At 41.3% G+C, this 19,412-nt stretch overlaps 2 protein-coding genes across 6 annotated transcripts in view; both read left to right on the forward strand.

Moving 5' to 3' along the window:
* The window catches only part of erbin (erbb2 interacting protein), a 71,078-nt gene extending 65,109 nt beyond the window's left edge, over window positions 1–5,969 (forward strand). For both annotated transcript variants that reach the window (XM_084103987.1, XM_084103988.1), the window contains 5 exons: window positions 574–630; window positions 1,866–2,039; window positions 3,033–3,125; window positions 3,249–3,323; window positions 3,409–5,969. In XM_084103987.1, the coding sequence (XP_083960113.1) occupies window positions 574–630; window positions 1,866–2,039; window positions 3,033–3,125; window positions 3,249–3,323; window positions 3,409–3,516 (507 nt within the window). In that variant the 3' untranslated portion in view covers window positions 3,517–5,969. The remainder of the gene's footprint in view (window positions 1–573; window positions 631–1,865; window positions 2,040–3,032; window positions 3,126–3,248; window positions 3,324–3,408) is intronic.
* Window positions 5,970–8,938: 2,969 nt separating this feature from the next.
* zfand5b (zinc finger, AN1-type domain 5b) lies at window positions 8,939–19,096 on the forward strand. Of its 4 annotated transcripts, none has more exons than XM_084103764.1 (5): window positions 8,939–9,105; window positions 15,231–15,408; window positions 15,517–15,729; window positions 17,384–17,512; window positions 17,601–19,096. In XM_084103764.1, exons 2-5 carry the CDS (start codon window positions 15,252–15,254, stop codon window positions 17,747–17,749), a joined length of 648 nt encoding a protein of 215 aa, XP_083959890.1. In that variant the 5' UTR covers window positions 8,939–9,105; window positions 15,231–15,251; the 3' UTR covers window positions 17,750–19,096. The 4 variants fall into 4 exon arrangements, with proteins under 4 accessions (XP_083959890.1, XP_083959892.1, XP_083959891.1 ...); XM_084103766.1 differs by having other exon boundaries at window positions 8,965–9,105; window positions 15,520–15,729; XM_084103765.1 differs by having other exon boundaries at window positions 8,994–12,486.
* Window positions 19,097–19,412: the final 316 nt, after the last annotated feature.

The raw sequence follows: 19,412 nt of genomic DNA on the forward strand, positions 1-19,412 counted from the left end.
TTTCTTTGGGTTGTCTAAGTAATACGAGATTAAGAACATTCCTAACCACTAAACCATATACACTGAAGTCCTGGAAACAAACACTCTTTATTTCTCTCTATGTGCGTAAAAGCACAATCTGAGCTCAAGAAAGCTCTGTTGTTTTGATCAGTTTAGCTGAAAGCCCCATAAAGTCTGTTTTAAAAATCTATGGAATATGATTATGAAATATGTGATTTGTTCAGCCTGATTTTCATAATGTGGAGTTAGTAAACATAATAGCTGATTCACCTTGCTAATTAGAGTACCATAAGTAAACCATCCTGTTGGTTGAAATGACACACAACAGGAGCTTAAGCAACACAAGCTTATGAATCAAAATGGGAATTCCACATTCATGGGAAATGGCTGCAGTTCCCAGTCACTAGTGACATCCAGCCTAGTTCTCATTTAGCTGTTTGTTTTAATACTATAGTCGTCCACTGTAGTTAAAAGTACCCAAAATACATCCCATAATGGTTAAACAAGCTAAACAAATACAGTAAACCTTTTCCTGTTGCAAAGTTTTAGACATTTTGTGCTGTTTCTCTGCAGGACGATGTCTTCAGTCCTCATGGACAACCGGGCTACCATATCGACACTCTAAGAAAAGTAAGTGCTTTACACTATAAATTAATGACACAAAAAGTATTTGGACATTTAGAATTGTATAAATGTTGCTTGCTTCATCGAATACGCGATAACGTTCAGATGTTTTGTTATACACACTCATGAAGAACAATATGCAATGATGTTCGGGAATATCATTTAAACTTCTCCTTATGACTGAATCATATACGTCCTCATCTGTGGTTGTGTGTAATGTGCTAATGAACTGGACTGAGATATGGACCCAGTGGGTATGCCTGACTCCAGCAGTGATTAATTAGCTCTAATTAACAAGCACTGCTTTAAAGAAGCCTCAGACATGTTCGAAAGCTGATCTTTCTAGCACACAAAACCAACTGTGGATGTTCTCACTACTGACTGCAATAAACACATGGAAGGATACAATTATTATTAAAAAATATCTTAAATTGAGATTTAACTGGCTATAACAGTGTATATTCGTGTGTGTGTGTGTGTATATGATGCATGATTTAGTTCATCAAAATTTGTTGTAGAATTACTGACCACCTGGCAAATATTTTATTGACAATTTTATTTGTTTTGTTTTGTGCCATTTTGTTTGTACTTGGTGAGTTACTTTTTTTGCCATTGTTTGAAACTGTCCGTGAAAACAAAGATGCATTTTGTTTCATTGTGGAATTCTTGGTCTCTCGGGAACCATTTAGTGAGGTGGATTAATTAGAATTAAAGGTCTAAAAGTGTGACGCTTCTTCAGTCAACATGGATGTCTTGTTCTTCTAACCAGATTCTTGGTTCATTGAAATCTTTCCTGGGTACTTTCTGCCCTCTGGTGTCTGAAAAATGCATCACATCATATAAGTAGACATTTAGACAAATGCTTAAAGGACCATCATTTGTTTTGTTTTTATTGAAAAAGCCCAGTAATTTCCCTTTAACTCAATTTTCAGTTATGATAAAAAATAAAGTTATCACTGAATAGAGTCAATGAAATGTCAAGAGTCTGGTTAAAGAGTCCCGTTCCTCATCACAGAAATCTCATCATAGAGATCATACATCTTCTGTATCTCTGAAAGTAGCTTCTGTCTGGTCCTGTGCCAAAACCTGAGAGTTAAATGCAAAAATCACTGCACTGACTTGTTTTAGCTTTGAGGAGAGACTATAGAGAGATTGCCATTGGTTGACAGTGTGTAGTGATTTAACTGGCAGAAATACGATGTGCATCTCTTGATGGTTTGGTGTGTGCATTTGTTTCTCAGGTGCCTTTGATGAATGGCCAAATGTGTGCTCCTGTGAGACCTCCCATGAGCTGCGGTCAGCCCCCGATGGCACGCCACCCCTCACGAGAGCAGCTCATCGACTACCTGATGCTCAAGGTGTCCCAGCAGCCCCCCGGTGCTCCACGGGTCCCACAAGAGACCCTGCAGCAGGAGGTGCGACCAGTCTCAATATCAATATGTGCCCTGCATTTGAAATGTTGACACATCTATAGACCATCATGCCTAACACAGTGTCTCCACTGGACGCAGCAGTCGTGGCACCAGTGTAGACAGCATCACTGATTATAATGGGTTTTACACCTGTTTACACCTGGTATTAAGATGCGTTTTGGTCGATCAGATCACAAGTAGATGAGAGAGACACATTCCCGTTTACACCTGGTGTTTTAATCCGTCTCTTTTCTCCACTTTCAACAACTTATGTCCTGATTTCTTCTAGAGGAGGGTCAATGGCGGTAAATGTATTTTTCAGATCTTTTAATCTAATGGATGAAATAAGCTCACGCAATTTACATATGAATGCGACCAGAGACGACAGAAAAACACAGAGAGCAGCAGCTTTAGTTTCTGCTCTGACATTCGCAAGACCAGCCGAACGCTGAGTGTGTGTGTTAGAAATCAGGAATGGTGAGAGAACATTGTGATTTACGTTTTTCATCTTCAAACCAAACATGAGTCTCCAGCCGACAAAGTTTAAATCCCGTCTGGCTAGAGCGCTTCCCATAATGTTTACACTTTAGGTCAGTAGGAGGAGAGTAGGTGGCCTTTAGTGGCTGTTCGAACACATTGCGTTTTCAACTACCTCTGGAAGTGGTCAAAAGTGGACAAGCTCAAAGCGTTTAGACCCGTTTACTCCTGTATTTAGCGTCGTCCACTTGTGATCCGATCGACCAAAACGCATCTTAATACCAGGTGTAAACAGGGCCCTATTTGCTTTTGTCGCGTCCCGCCGCTCGCATCTGGTGTAGACACAGCGAAAGTCAATAGGAAAACAAAGTGAACCCTCTATGCTTTGGTTTAATTCCAAATAAATTATGTAAAATTGGTTAATGCTAGCTAATAGCCAAACATATATTTAGGCATCAGTGTGATGTGAACTGAAGTGCTGTGGTTTGTGTGACACGCGTGTCTGTCTTGCGTTCTCAGCTCCATGTGAAGATCGAGAAGAATCCTGAGCTGGGTTTCAGTATATCAGGAGGAGTGGGGGGTCGCGGGAATCCCTTCCGCCCAGACGATTACGTCAGTATTTCTCTTTCTCTTGCCTTTTCTTTTGAAATACGTGTGCACATCCATTTCTGGAGCCTTGATTTCAATTTATGATTCCAATGAATTATGAACTCTTAAATCATAACTGATCAACAGGGCATCTTCGTGACGAGGGTTCAGTCGGAGGGACCGGCTTCAAAACTCCTTCAACCTGGGGACAAGATCATCCAGGTCATTTCTACCACTTACTATTCACATATTGTGTCTTATCCATACCTTAGTAATTCACTAACATCAATTAACATCCACTTTGCAGGCAAACGGATACAGCTTCGTTAACATCGATCACGGACACGCCGTCTCCCTCCTGAAGACGTTCCCCAGCACCGTCGACCTGATCATCGTTCGAGAGATGACCGCATAACTGACGAAACTGAATGTGCACTGTCTTATTTTTGTACCGAGAGGAGCCAGTGCTGTATGTAGTTAATCTGAGCTGATGTGAACGGGACGAGCTCTGACCGTCGGTGGATAGGGGCGAAACCACTGCATCAGGTGGAAGAGTCGGGAGCATGCGCCTTCACTCTGGGATAGCCTGTTGGTGCAGTCCAACTGATATGAAACCCTGTGCTTTTTGTAAAAATAGTTTTTGTTTTTCATTTTATAAGACATCACCTGGATTGAGTTCTTATGGGACATGAGCTGACCGCTTGAGGGCAGGGCTCTCGAACAAATCTCACTCGTTTTTTTTTTTTTTTTTTTAGCGTTTTAAAGATTTTTAAAACCACTTTCATGACCTGTGTGAGATTTTAAGTTGGAAGACAATGCTACGTGCGAACTGTGGTAATGAATGTAGAACTGGGGTGAGCTAAACTGAACTGGATGTGAGATCTGTTGGCCTGGTGGTCAGATTACCCTCGTGAAGAAAACTTCCTCTCATTGGGATTGATAACTTGTTCCATCCACCTCAATGCTTGAAACTCTTCTAGTCTTCTCAGCTTTCTCCTTCTGGAAGTTTCCTCCAGTGAAATAAGAGTCTCTTCCTGCAAACTTCCACCGGACAGAAGTGGAAGACACAGACTTTAGCCCGGATGCCACCGGGAAGGATGCGCTGAAATGCTCCCTGCACGTGAAACATGGACAGGAACGCGGTGAAGTACGTCAGTGACGATTTCGAAAGAGAGCAGCCTTGCTAAAAGACTGAAACAGAAAGTGGTTCAAGTACCTTAACCAAAGCATATTGGGACACTGTGGCTGGGCGGCATGAAACTGCTGGCACGTGAACCTCTGTCCTCTGACTTCTACAACACGGCCACCCATTCCCAATGCCACCGAACTCATCCGAAGCATTCGCGCTCGAACGTTTTATTTTTTTCTTATTTCAATTCGGAGTTCATCAAAACCGTTTTTTTATTCTGTGAAGAAGATTGTAGATGTGATATTTTATTCTCTTACGAAAACATTCTAACATTTGACTAGTTGCAGTCGTGGACGTTTGCTATTGGGGGCTTCAAGAAAACGACATGTCAAGTGCCATAGACCCTGAACTGTCACAAAATGGGTTCGACCCAGAGCAATACTCGTACAGATCCACGCCGCATATTCAGTGGCCTTATTAGGCTGGCGTTTGACACGGTGGGCGAAAGAGCAATAGAAAGTCGTTTATTCCATTCGCAAGATGCAGTCAGTTGCGTTTTTATATAAATAAAGAACCCATTTAGTATTTCTCGATTGATACCGCATTTTATATTGTGAATCTTTTAAAGACGAAAACATAGGAAATGGCGTTTCAGATTTTTTTGTAAAAAAAAAAAAAGTTTGTAAAGTCTGAATAGTGCGAATGAATGTCTCGTCACATTAGCGATTGCACTGCTGTTTCCAAACACCCCTATGAAGATTATCATTGCGTTGTATGTGGATAACTCAAAATCTTCAATAGCAAAGAGATTCGAAAAGCTACGTTAATCGTTTGTATCTGAAGTAGTCACATTGAAAGGCCATGATTTTTTTTGCCCTGCCTGCATTTGAGGAGAACGACCCACTGTCGATTGTAGTACTGTGTGTATTATTTGCATGAAATTCCTCCTTTTGATCGTTCTTCGCTGTATTCTTCAGTAGACTGGAGCGCTAATTGAATCCAAGTAATCAAATTAACACACTGATAATGTGACAAATCCACAATTTGATGTGAAAGAGCACGGTCGCCCTTTTTACAAGAGCTCAATTGATTCGCTATTGAGTTCCAGTTTTAATTTAGGATGTTGTTAAGCTTTGGGTCATCATTGCCTATGGACTGTAAATTAATTTGCTACATTTGATTACTTTTTTGGAGTAAAAAATGATTAATCGCACAGTTTAAAGAACATAACGTTAGTGGATAAAACTACGCCCCTCATCTTTGCTGTGAATGGTTCACTCAACACATGGTTTTGTGGACACTGTTACTTCCATTTTGTCACGAGTCAGTCTAGCGTAGATCCCTCGACTGTCACTTTTTTTTATTTTGTCTGCGAAGACATTGTAAAAACGTAATAACGAACAGTGACTAAAAAAAACGTGTTCTTTTTACTGTCCCACTTTTATTTTTATTTATTTAGTACACTTTACTTTGACTTTAGAGATTACTAATCAACATGTAAATACTTTTTTAAAAGGTTTATGATTTGTTCATGGCATTAGTGATTACTTTTTTTAAAACCAGCAATAACTTGCATCACAGAAGCAGCCCTTTTAATGTATAGCTATGTCAAAGGTTTCTCCGCAAGCAGCTTCTGTTAAGATGATCGGTATGCATTTATTCAACATTCCAGATTTTGTAAATAAATTTACTTTCCATGGTGTCCTGTGGAAAGAATAAATCAACTAATGCTCTTTCAAGGTGTATGTTTGTTGTCTTTTTTTGGTTCTGTTTTATGTATGTATGTATTTTTGTACCGTACAGTCACTGTATTGACAAAGCAATTCAACCATTCTTTCAGTAAGTCCCCCGTAGTCAATCATTTTATCCCTTAAAGGGGACATATCATGCTAAATGCACTTTTTTAGCCATTAAATGCATTTTGTTGTATATTTGGAGTGTTTAGAAGCACAGAAAAGATGAAATTATTGTCTTCAGGTGCTTCGTTGATATCTTTATATTCTGTTTTGGTCATATTTTTCAACCTGTTCCGATTTTTCTGTTATCTATGACGTTTTTTGAACTATTACGTCACAGTATTTGCAGCGGAACTGCCAAATAAGGACATTGACGTCCGGCCCAACACTTCGAGCAATCCGCCATTATTATTTCTCGCTGCAATTTTGTAGTCCAAGCTAAAGGATGCAGAAGTTACGAGAGGGTAAGTTAAAATGTTCGGTTGTTGGATGTAGTAACTCACACGCTTCATTAACGTTACACCGTCTAATGTAGATGAACTGCCGCGCTTGTGGCGCATGCTTAACTGAAAGAACGAGCAGAGAGAGAGACCCGGTCGCGCGCGCGCACTCTCTCTCTTCAGAGCCAGGCGAAAGTGTAAACAAGACATCACCGTCTCCAAACTAGACGCTGTCTTGCTCTCTCTCCCTCGCACATATTAATCAAAATAAATCGACACGGTGGTAAAAGGTCGGAAGATCAAAGTTTCATGTGTAAATACAGTACACACCATTGCGATACATCCATATGAAGACGTTGTTCTACAGGTTCGTCGTCTTCATTTTCATCTCGCTCCGGCTCCGACTCTGGCTCGAACATGTAAGGCTGGCTGGACAAGTCTTCCGTTGTAGACATTTTGTTAATAACGTGTGAATAAAAAGTTTCTGTGCCGCTAGATAATCGTATCTCTGCTATCAAACTACAAAAATGGCCGAACGGGGTGGAGTTGAACCGAGTGTGGGCGGGGTATGAAGTGTCTCAATTGTATTTAAAGAGACCGCACCAAAACGAGTTGCTCTCAGACGCACATCAGAAAAGGGGTAGAAAAGGGGCCTGTGGAGCTATAATAATGAGGAATTCAGACCCAAGCATTGCAGTGTCGCTTTATATAGACTACAAATGTATAATTTATATGTAAAAAGGAACAATTTAAAAGCATGATATGTCTCCTTTAAAACTCATCTTTGATCACCAGAATTACATATTTAAATGTTTTTTCCTTGGAAAAATAACTCTACACCCTTTCCTCATTTAGTATACGTGGTTCTATGAATATGCAAATGAGCCCCGCCTCCACTCACTCACTCAGCTCAGAGATCCACTGGTTGACGATCACACGTTGATCTGATTGGTTACAAGGTAGTTTGTGGGTAAATTAAAAAAAATTTTCAGAAAGATGATCTCCATGAATCCGGCCATTTTGGGCCATAGTACGAATGCATTATCAGGTGTGAGATGTTTACCTCATATTTGTCATTAACAATCAAATGGCATGTTTTTGTTACAAGCCCATACAATATTTCAGTCCATAGTGACTTAATCTCGCTTTTTGACGTCTTTGATCTTTTGTGGAGTGTGGGTTAGGGTCATTAATCAAAGCTGATCAGTGTTAACAAAGACTGTAAATGGGTCTGTGAAGTAAAATTAGACGACTAAAGTAATGTAATCATAGCTTTTATCAGGTGCAACTCAGTACTTTGTTCACTGAAAACGCATCAACGATTCGAGGAAATGCCTGAAATGGTCAAACGTAAGAACATATTCAAGCCTTCAGCACCTTTATTAGCTTCATTCCTTGGCTTTGAAATCACTTAAAGAGCAGAAAGCAGCGAAGCCGTTCTTTCACATGGAGTGAGAGCTGGTGTCCTATCAGATTCCAGCTCTATATATAACCTGGGGCAAAATACGAGAGTGCTTTCAAAACAGACCCAGGGTTGAAGACATCCCACGAGAGACTCGTTTCATTGTTTTCCTGTGGACAAGATTCCAAGCCAAATGGATCTCAGCTTAATCATGATTATTATAGTATATAATGTATACATTAATATCGGTTTTATGTCCATTTCTACCAAAAAATCCTACTTTTTCACACACAAAAGCGACACTTAAAGCTTGTTTTTTAAGAAGAGAAGTTTTTGAATGTGTCTGTAACACCAAACAGAGCTGTCTATAGGAAACTCACTACGTTTGAGGCAGCCAGTGTTCAGTGTGTCCCAGACAGTATCTTCATCTTGCGTCTGCTTGGCCCTGATGGAAACGTGTTGTGATTGGATCAACGTGTCCTTCAAAGCGAGCTGGGCTCTGGCTGTTCTGCGGGTCAGCAGATCACAATGCGCTGACATCTGATACAAGCTCGTGTAAAAATAACCTTCAGCACACCAATGGACCACAGAAAGCCTCTGCTTAAAATGTGTTAAAAATGTTTTGGATCTCGACACAATCTGACCTTTTGAACTTTTGAACACATTTTGTGCCTGCTCTTTTACTAAAACATCATGTTGCATCCAGAGCCATACAGTTAATACTGTAAAATCACAGTAGCCTAATATGAATGACAGTGACGGCTAATGCCTGCTAACTGGTGTTTGGGTTGAAATTGTGGCAACATGGCACATTGAAAGGGTGTGCACTGCAGATATTATCAGTACTATCACAGTACTCAGAATTCATTTCGAAATCATTAGAAAAAAAGTGCAACTTGTCATTTGTCAGCCTCAATTTGTTTCAAAACATCAAATTTAGGACAAACTCTTCCATTTACAACTCCCACAAGCTGTAATGAACAACAAATTCCAGTATTTGACAGTCATGACAGTGCAGGGTAACCCCTGGCCACTGCACTAGAGCTATTGCTTCACAGCAGAAGGTTGTTTTTGTACAGTAAACTTGTTGTGACTGGCGCATTAGGCCCCGCCCCGCGGAGCTGTCAATCACAGTGACGTCACGCCCACTATTAAAGAAAACCAACAAACAGCAGCCAGAAAAACACACACACACACACCGAAACACACACGTCAGCGGACTAGCGGCAAAGACCAACGCGAAGGGTTTAATATATAGTCTCTTTATTCCGGGAGCTTCTCTTTTTACTCGTATAAGGCAAGTAAAACACTTTCCCCCCACATTACAACCTTTTAAAAGCTCATGCTAACGCTACAGGAAAATATGATTAGTTTTTGGTGAAATAACCAGCTAATAAGCCTAATATCTTTATTTCCATAGTTATTCGTTGGTGTAATGTCATTTAATGTGCTAGCGGTTAGTCTAAATTGATGAAGTTGGTGAGTTTAACCAAATATTGCTGTTAGCTGATGCTAGCATGTTAGCTAGTAAAATTAGCCTGTTGTTCCTTTCGACCTAAAAGCTGAAATATGATACGAAAACAGCAGATTTATGTTTAAACACGCGTGTTTTATTCGTAACGCGTTGTTTGCTTCGCATTTAAACTGATTTTGTCCTTCAAGATACGAGAGATGAAAAATAAGATCGTTTGCATGTATTTCTCTTCAAATGTTTATTTAGATACAGTTAATTGGCTGTTTGTGTAGTATTATCATTAATCGACTATTTTACTGTCTATTATAGTGTTTTCTGTGTTATTTTGGTGTCGTTTTGCGTGTCGATGGAGATGTTATACAGGAAACTCAAAGCCCAGCTAGTTTGTGTATCTTTATCGCTGAGTGAATGAATAAACGTCTTTAAAAATAATTTCCCCGCCGTTTGTTGTTCAATATTTTGACTGATTTGTTGTGATTTGGCGTTCTGGTGGTGAATTGTTGTGGTTTTATCATTATTATCAAGGTTTGTGCTTTGGCTCAAACAGGAAGAGTGTTTGAAACAAAGGAGAACACAAAGCAAATTCACCCTGACCCCGATATAAAGTAGATAAACAGCTTTATTACCACCCATCCTCACTCGTTCATCACCACACACCCCTCAGACTGAACACAACACACACTTTGAGGGCAGCAGCTGTTGTGTTGAGTGTTTTTTGCGCTTTATATGCCACTGTGTGTTTGTTAGCCGTGATGCTAGTGTTAGCATGACTCAGTGGATTTCACGAGGCCTCAAACTCTGATATATCTCTCTATATAATGTATAAAAGTACACACACTATGTGAATAACACACACACTCCGTATTTGCAGTGTAAAGTGCACTATTAGACTTTGTATAAGATGTACATGTCATTTAAATGCTTCATATCTTGGTGCATTGAGACACGTGAGCATCTGTTTTCTGCTGTCTTTCTCCATTTATGGTGTCTTTAGCTTCATGGTTTGCTTTTGTTCAACTATTTGACTTGTTTTATCTCTCATGTCTTTGTTTTGCCCTGTATGCCGTGTATTTGCTGTCATCCAGACAGGGATAGGTGAACACAGATGGCCAGCATGCATGGGAATCGGCTGAAGGAGAGGAAAACAGCCCTGTAGGGGCTTTGCCATTTTTGGCTTTATCAGAATATATGAGGCCATGTGTAGGGAGGAGGGTGCTATGCAAACCAGCTCCTAGAGATGTGTGATGTAATGGAGGCAGGTTGGACAATGGGGGGGGGGGGGATTTTTGGTCAGGGACACACTGGTGGAGGCTGTTCAGGACAACATGTCACATTGCACCCTTGTGACGGATGAAAACTAATCCAGCGGTCCATGTGAGCGAGTGCGAAGGGCAGCAGGCTCACTCACACACACGTGACGCGGGCCATGTGGCGGGTTTCAGGGGAAAACCTCTGATGCCAGAAGGCGGAGGTGAAATGCTGCAATCTTGTTTACTTGCAGACAGGAGGCCCTCTGAAGCCACGGGCCCTCGCGCACACACACACACCACTCCTGACAGAGTTCAGGTTCATTGCTGGAGAGCGTCAGCGTTACATGTTTCCGCTCGGATGGGGAGTGGGATGTGATCGGCCTCTGCTTGAACAGAATGTTCCAGCTATAGATGTATTAACATCTCACTGCCATTCAGCATTTACCCATCAACACCGCATAGTCGTACGCACTTCTCTGCCGAGTATGGTGCTCACAATACCGCCGTCTCAGCCGTTGATGCCAGGGCAGTGGGCATTGAGGATTATTTGATACAGCCGCAACTATTTGAAAAGTTTAACTATTAATATAAATGCATAGTTGTGTGCAATGTGACTGTGGACCAGAGGTGGGAGATATGATAAATCTTATAAATTCATGATCTTTATCGTGATGATATTTTGTCTGTTTTTTTAAAAATAAGAACAAACATGCAAATAACAAACAATAGGACAAATACAATAAATCTGTGATGCACATGTCAAGCAGTGCTTTACGTTTTTAATGTACTCTAAGGTCTATTTATACAGTAGCGAGTATAATTGTCCATGTATGTTGCTTTATCACATTAACTTGTGTCAGTAACTTCTGTACATATTGTAATGTAGTTGGTATGGCAAAATATCATTGGATTGATACTTTGGACTGTGACCGTGACACATTGTCAGATCGCCCAGCCATAGTCAATATTAAGAGTTTAGGTCATGCTCTAATGGGGGAGCGTTTCATTTTAATTGAGTTATTGTTGTTTTTTACTCATGACACCACAGAATTGTCTAAAATTTACTTTTAAAAATAGATGTGAATCTGGTTTGGACTAATTCCGTGTTCAAACCAATAGTGAATCGTTCCAGAAACAGACTCTGATCCACTTCAAATGCTTTGAGTGTGAACGCACCCTTCTGTTTAAAATGGTGCAACACGTCACACACACACACAATGTTTTTGTAAGTTATGATGTCATGCTGTGTGAACTAAGATCTAAATATTAATGAACTGAATCACAACAGTGGGTGTGTAGACTTAATGAAATAGTTGTTGTAAACAGTCAGTAATGAATAAGAAAGAAACAGAATCAGTAGAACAAAAAAAAGTGAAGTTGGAAAACTTTACAGCAGTATCAAACATTGAGAAATTCAGAAAACGTGTTGCCAATAAAGCACAAAAATGGCAAACGAACAAACTAGGACAGTGGTTCTCAAACAGGGCCCCGATAAGTCTTAATGACTCGAATAATTAAAGTGCTTTAAAAACTCAAAATAAAGATGCACCACATTAAATTGGCCTTGATTCATAAAATGCTTGTATGATTTTGGATTTGATCCTAAAAACCATGGATTTTATCCTATGCCAATATTGAGGAACTAGTCAGGATTTATAAAAAATAAATATGTAACGCACGCGTGAGAGCAGTTTAACACTCGCTATCTGGATCACAGTTCATATCCGGACCGAAGCAAGCGCGGTTCATATTATGGACATATTTCATATACTGTTTTATTGCTCCAAACATGAACCAGCACTGCGAATGCGCACATCTCAGGACTTCAAATGAAATATATATGTGAAAATACAGACACTGATACAGCCGTGCGTCTGAAGGCGATGACAAATTATTCTGATACCCACAAGACAGTGATGTAGACCGAACATTCAAAGAAGAATGGACAAAAAAAGTAACTATGCCTTTATTCCTTCTGTGTTAAACTGATGTGTGTCATTTGTTCAGTGATAGTGCACGTAAACAAAATGAAAATAGTATTAGACATTTTAAATGTTCTTCCTCATTTTTCATAGACCAGTTTCTTTTGAAAGTTTAAAGTGTTGATATTTGTACGAATACGTTATCAGAACTTGTATGATTTGTTCATGATAGTTGTTGTTAGTCTGATAACTTTTGTGAGTTCGTTATCATAGGGTTATATTTTTAAAATACATCAAGGTGCGCCCAACTCTGTTTGCTAGTCTTTTCTCCACTTGCATTTAAATATTCATGTGTCTGTATTATGAGTGTTGTAGGTCTGTGTTTTATTGGTCCCATTCTCTACTCTCCCACTTCTCCACAGCTTTACACACCCACTTCTCCACAGCTTTACACACCCACTTCTCCACAGCTTTACACACCCACTTGTATTTTTCAAATCTGAGGTATGAACGAGTAGTGATTAAAACGGGGTGTTTCACGACACTTTAGTAAATGCATCACAGAAATAATTTGTCTTAATGATTTCCTGTTAGAAGGAAAGAAGGCCTGGCCATGCCTATCAGGCACGTGTGTTTTCTGAGAGCGCGCTTGGGTTTCCTTGCCCATTGATGATGAGTGCTGTACCCAATAATACATTCTCTCATTAATTACTCGCCCTCTTGTCGTTCCAAACCCGCCTTTCGTTCATCTTCGGAAAACACGAATGATGATCTTATTTTGATGAAGTCTGATGCTTTTTGATGCTTCGTTCATAAAGAGATGTTTGAATTGAGCGTTTATTCCAAATTTTCTGAAGAGACACGATCGCTTTATATGATGAACAGATTGAATTTAGGCTTTTATTCACATATAAACATTCATCAACTCACACATCAGTAGCTCAAACATGTTCGCTTGACATGCCAGAGCCAATGAGGTTCGTTCTCGTGTTACGCAGCACGTTTGAGCTTCAGCGAGAGCCAATGAGGTTCGTTCTCGTGTTACGCAGCACGTTTGAGCTTCAGCAAGAGCCAATGAGGTTCATTCTCGTGTTACGCAGCACGTTTGAGCTTCTGCAAGAGCCAATGAGGTTCGTTCTCGTGTTACGCAGCACGTTTGAGCTTCTGCAAGAGCCAATGAGGTTCGTTCTCGTGTTACGCAGCACGTTTGAGCTTCTGCAAGAGCCAATGAGGTTCGTTCTCGTGTTACGCAGCACGTTTGAGCTTCAGCAAGAGCCAATGAGGTTCATTTATTTTTGTGTTACGCAGCACGTTTGAGCTTCAGCAAGAGCCAATGAGGTTCATTCTCGTGTTACGCAGCACGTTTGAGCTTCAGCGAGAGCCAATGAGGTTCGTTCTCGTGTTACGCAGCACGTTTGAGCTTCAGCGAGAGCCAATGAGCTTCGTTCTCGTGTTACGCAGCACGTTTGAGCTTCAGCAAGAGCCAATGAGGTTCATTCTCGTGTTACGCAGCACGTTTGAGCTTCAGCAAGAGCCAATGAGGTTCATTCTCGTGTTACGCAGCACGTTTGAGCTTCTGCAAGAGCCAATGAGGTTCGTTCTCGTGTTACGCAGCACGTTTGAGCTTCAGCGAGAGACAATGAGGTTCGTTCTCGTGTTACGCAGCACGTTTGAGCTTCAGCAAGAGCCAATGAGGTTCGTTCTCGTGTTACGCAGCACGTTTGAGCTTCAGCAAGAGCCAATGAGGTTCATTCTCGTGTTACGCAGCACGTTTGAGCTTCAGCAAGAGCCAATGAGGTTCGTTCTCGTGTTACGCAGCACGTTTGAGCTTCAGCAAGAGCCAATGAGGTTCGTTCTCGTGTTACGCAGCACGTTTGAGCTTCTGCAAGAGCCAATGAGGTTCGTTCTCGTGTTACGCAGCACGTTTGAGCTTCTGCAAGAGCCAATGAGGTTCATTCTCGTGTTACGCAACACGTTTGAGCTTCAGCAAGAGCCAATGAGGTTCGTTCTCGTGTTACGCAGCACGTTTGAGCTTCAGCAAGAAGTTTGTTCTCGCTCGTCAAGCAGGTTCGGTTGAGCGGTTTATGTTCGCTGATCAATGTTTATATGTGAACAAAGGCCTAAATTCAATTGTTTATCATAAGGCAATCGTGTTTCTTCAGAAAATTGACTAAACCACTCAATTCATGTATGAACTTTGTTCAGAAGTAGGAGATCCTTTAAATATTGTCTTGGACAAAGGGGAGCTTAGAGTAAAAAAGTTGAGAACCACTTACCTAGGACTTTCTCATGAATGTTGTGTTTGTGTCAGGGAAAAAAAACTAAACTTTTGGTGCTAATGATTGTGTTTTTGCTAATCTGTGCACAGAGTATTTTCATAGCAGATTAATCTTCGTACTGACAGTCCTGTCCTTTTCTGATGTAACCACACCATATAGTTTAATGCAGCATTTTATTGGTTGGATTGGTTAAGTGTTTGGACTTCCAGGAAGTGTTCAGGTGAGTCTGGTTGTAAAATGATCTTTGGCATGAGTTTGCAGAAATCACTTTGCTTTCGTTTGCTTGAATCATGTGATTTCGTGCAGAGATGAGGCTCATGCCAGACGATGCCAAAAAAAGCGCTCCGACCTCTGACTCCTAATCTGATTCCCAGTCCGTGGCAACGTTGCACCTTTATCGGCGTAAATCCTCTTAATGAAGCCAGCCGCAGTCTTTGATTCACTCTTCACACACGCATGCTGTCATATTCATGGTCCTTGTGTTTTGTTGTGTGCAGGAATCGCCCACCTTCAGAGAGATGGCCCAGGAGACCAATCAAAGCCCCGTGCCCATGCTCTGTGCCACCGGCTGTGGTTTCTATGGCAACCCTCGGACCAGTGGCATGTGCTCGGTCTGTTACAAAGAGCATTTAACAAGACAAAACAATGGGGGAGTCAGTCCGATTAGCACAATGGGTACGTGTTTCCACTCTTTGAACATCTTCACGGACAATCGGACGTGTTGGTAAGATCGATTGTTCCTCAAGCGTCTCATTAACACTGAAGGGATTTGGTCTCTTCCAGCAGCTTCCAGCAGTGTCACCAGCAGTCCTACCTCTGAAGCCTCGGCCATCCAGATCATTGAAGCGACACTAAACAACCACTCCTCCGCTGCTAGCGCCGAGTCGCCCAACAGCGCCGCCACCGCTGCCCTGCCGGTCACACAACAGATGACGGAGATGAGCATTTCCTGTGAAGACGACGTGGGCTCGCCGAAAGTGGAAGTTTCTGAACCGGGTTGGTATTTCTGTTTTTTTAGACTTGAGGAAGTGTCTCAGCTGAATCATGTTTAAAGTGCTCTAACCGCAGCTTTAGAGTCCCTGAAACCGTAAGTCGAAAGTCTCAACACTGGATAGGTTCAAAATAACAGCTTAATGCTTCTGGTTCATTTATAACAAGGCGCAAACAAGACTAGCACTTTAAGACTAGTGTGCTATTTTGAACACTGCTTTAAGCAATTTTTTTCTCATTTGCAAACGCCACTCTGCAGCCGATTCTGAAGATTTCATTCGAATCCCAGTGCCGACTGCTTGCACAACACTGACTACGTTTACAAGCTGTCAATATTCGGGTTATGGTCGGGTTAAGGTCACTATTTGGGTTTCTGAAACATTCGGAATAACCCGTTTACATGGGTGAGTTACTCCTGTATACATGGAATTTGTAATCAATTGGCAATATCCCGATGTAAACGGCGACACACGGTTAGCGTCTGGACGTACGGACAACCTTAAGATGCAATATGCGTCATTTCCGATTCTTCTTCCTGTATCCAAAGACAACAACAACAGCAGCAGCACGCGGATAATGAATAGTTCGGGGCAGATAGCGATCGCCTTTGTTTGCGCTTTCCTCCTCGCTCCAAAAGTGTGGTGCTGTGCTGCGTCTCGCCATGTTTACCTCTACTTCTTGTTTACTTCCGGTATACTGCACGCGGGGTTTTGTATGCGCCGTCTCTCCTCAAAAGACCAAGATTCCTTGCGAATAGAACATGCGCAGAACACAAATCAATGTTCCTTTTGATGGGGATATGCCGATACGCGTTTACATGACCAAATATTCGGGTTAGAAAAGGGGTACCCCAGGTATAATATCCGGGTTTTTAAAAACCGGGATATGAGCATATCCGGGTTTTTGCCGGTGTTTACATGGCCGTGCGCGACCGGGTTATTGCTAATATTCCGGGTTATTGGCTGCATGTAAACGTAGTCACTGAAACATACTAACCCTGAACCTATACCTTAAAGGGAAAGTTCACCCATAAATGAACGTTCTGTCATTTACTCACCCTTAAGTTGTTCCAAACCTGTACGAGTTTCTTTCCTCTGAACACAAAAGATATTTTGAAGAATATGGGAGACCAAACAGTTGATGGAACGAAAGATACTATGGAAGTCAATGCAGTCCATCAACTGTTTGGTCTCCCATTTTCTTCAAAATATCTTCTTTTATGTTCAACAAAGGAAATAAAACTGTTAAATAATGCAATTGGTTTGTTTTGACTTCAAATAAGAGACTTCATTGAGATCAAGTCCCTGTATGACATCTGAACTATTTATAAATAAATAAATATATATCCATTAATAGCCATGCAGATGTGTAAAATGCGTTGACTGTCAACTCAGTTGTATTGCTAAAAGAGGTTCTTACAGTCAAAATGATTCTCATCATTTGCTTCGCAAGTAATGTTGATAATTCGCTGGTGTAACTGAAGAAATCACCAAAAAAACTGTGCCTGAAAGAGTCACAAACGTCTCGGTTTGAAAGCCACAATGTTTAAAATAGGCAGAAAATTACAGAAAATGCCTGCGTACTGAAGATGGAAAGATGTTCTGTCAGCATGTAGTTGTTGTTTTTCGGGATGTTAATTGGTGTGTGTGTGTGTTTGCAGTCGTCACTCAGCCCACAGCGTCCGCTGCACCCCCGAGCTCCGCCGACGGGGACGAGGCCAAGACGCCCGAAGCCCCCAAACACAAGAAGAACAGATGCTTCATGTGCCGCAAGAAGGTCGGCCTGACAGGTGAGCAGAAGCTACGAGTGTTCCCACACACACCTACACACACACACGCTCCCTCCACACGTTCTGATGCTGACGTGTCGTTTGTCAGGGTTCGACTGCCGCTGTGGGAACCTCTTCTGTGGACTTCATCGCTACTCGGACAAGCACAACTGCCCCTACGACTACAAGGCAGAGGCTGCCGCCAAGATCCGCAAGGAGAACCCCGTCGTGGTCGCCGATAAGATTCAGAGAATATAACCCCCCCCCCGCCCGCCGCCGTCTTCACCTCGACTCTGCGAGAGATCAGTTAAAAGGACTCGCACTTTGACCTGTGATTCTAAAGACTAGTTTTTTTTTAAATTACAGTATGGGAAAGAATCTTGTTTCTAAGCCAATGCATGAGTGATCACTTTGTTTCCATCTTTCTTTTGCTTTCTGTTGGTATACGAGCTTCAAGTTAAAACAAACGAGAGGAAAAAGAACAAAAAACAGCCTCTAAAAGGTGTGAGTCCGGAGACGTGTCTGTTTCTGAGTGTCCTGGATCTGAGTGTTGTGTTAAAGGCTGACTGTCTGTGATGGTGTGTCCTGGACTCTCTGAAGACTGTTACGGCTCTGGCCCGAGCGCCGTCAGAGCAACAGTGCATGGCTGGCTCATGTAGCAAATGGACGCTCTTCTGTTTCCTCCGGGTCGAACGTTTCGCCCTCCCGTTAAGAGTCAGCCTTTTCCACATTTATCAACCACTTTCTGCTTGAGCATCAGCCCACGTCAGTTAATGAGCTATTGGAGTGATGCTGGTTTTCTCTTTCATGTTCAAAAGATTTTTTTGTTTGTTTTTTTAATTATTGACAGACTTTGTGAAAAATATGTAATCCAGTTGCGATGGTTTCATGCAGCCAGACCAGAATACTTCATGATCAGTTTTGAGCGCCCATGACACCAGTGTCCACAATGCATGTGGCGAGACATGGCTACTAACACACAACTATATCAATTCTCCCACATGACCCTTTAAGTGAAATTTATTAGATTTTTTTTTTTTTTCTTGAGTTGTAATGTGACACCAGTTTATGAAAACGTGGTTCCTGGGCTTGTTCAGAGGGTTGAGTTTTAAGTGGGTGTTTTGCATGGATAGTGAAATACATCAAACTAGAAGTCCATTTCTTTCTTTTTTCCTCTAATTCACCTTTCTTGTGTGTGATTGATCTATTCAGTGGGTATTGAGTGTTAAATTCAGGTAAGAAATTAATGGTATTGTTTAGTGTCATTTAATCAGCCCTTTGAGTGTGCTTGAGTGTTGTGAGTCGGTGTGTGACTATAGTCTACTCAGTGAACGCCATCTTTAACCTGAGGCTCAGTCCATCTCCTGTTTTGGGTCTGGCTGCACAGCACTGTTTTATTTTAGAGCTTCGTCAGTTTACACAGTACAACTAACCTTCTGTTCTGATTTTGATTTTAGTTATGCAAGTTTGTACAAACCATCTTTATTTATTATATGTATTGCGCATATAATCTTGTTATCCGACATTACTGCGAAATTGTATCATGTAAATAAAATTATGTACAGAGATATCATTAAAATGTGTCCTGAACTGTTTTGTACTGTACTGGTGTAATAAGTTGTTCATTATAAGATTTATTTGTGCAAAATAACATGAAAGAAAGGGCCTTGGCTAACTGGTCCTGGATGCGGATTGGTCAGGGTTGCCAGATCTGTAACAAATCCAGCCATTGCCTCAGAATGACTAATTGAACTAGCCCTGCATCAATGGAATATAAGCTGTGTGAAGTATTTTACTACTTTATAAATAAATGTTACATGCTATTTATTTTGACCATTAGAGGGCTATGTTGTACAAGCTTCGATTAACACTTTTTACGATATAAAGGCGCTTCACAAAGCCTCGTGTCACCATTATTACG

The sequence above is a fragment of the Abramis brama genome (genome assembly GCF_963993115.1).
Source record: "Abramis brama genome assembly, chromosome: 25".
Classification (NCBI taxonomy): domain Eukaryota; kingdom Metazoa; phylum Chordata; class Actinopteri; order Cypriniformes; family Leuciscidae; genus Abramis; species Abramis brama.

Excerpts from the sequence above, each read along its gene's own strand:
- zfand5b (XM_084103764.1), top strand. The coding sequence starts at position 15,252 with ATGGCCCAGGAGACCAATCAAAGCCCCGTGCCCATGCTCTGTGCCACC. Across the intron at positions 15,730-17,383 it reads AGTGGAAGTTTCTGAACCGG|TCGTCACTCAGCCCACAGCG; the intron begins GTTGGTATTTCT and ends GTGTGTTTGCAG. Across the intron at positions 17,513-17,600 it reads CAAGAAGGTCGGCCTGACAG|GGTTCGACTGCCGCTGTGGG; the intron begins GTGAGCAGAAGC and ends GTCGTTTGTCAG.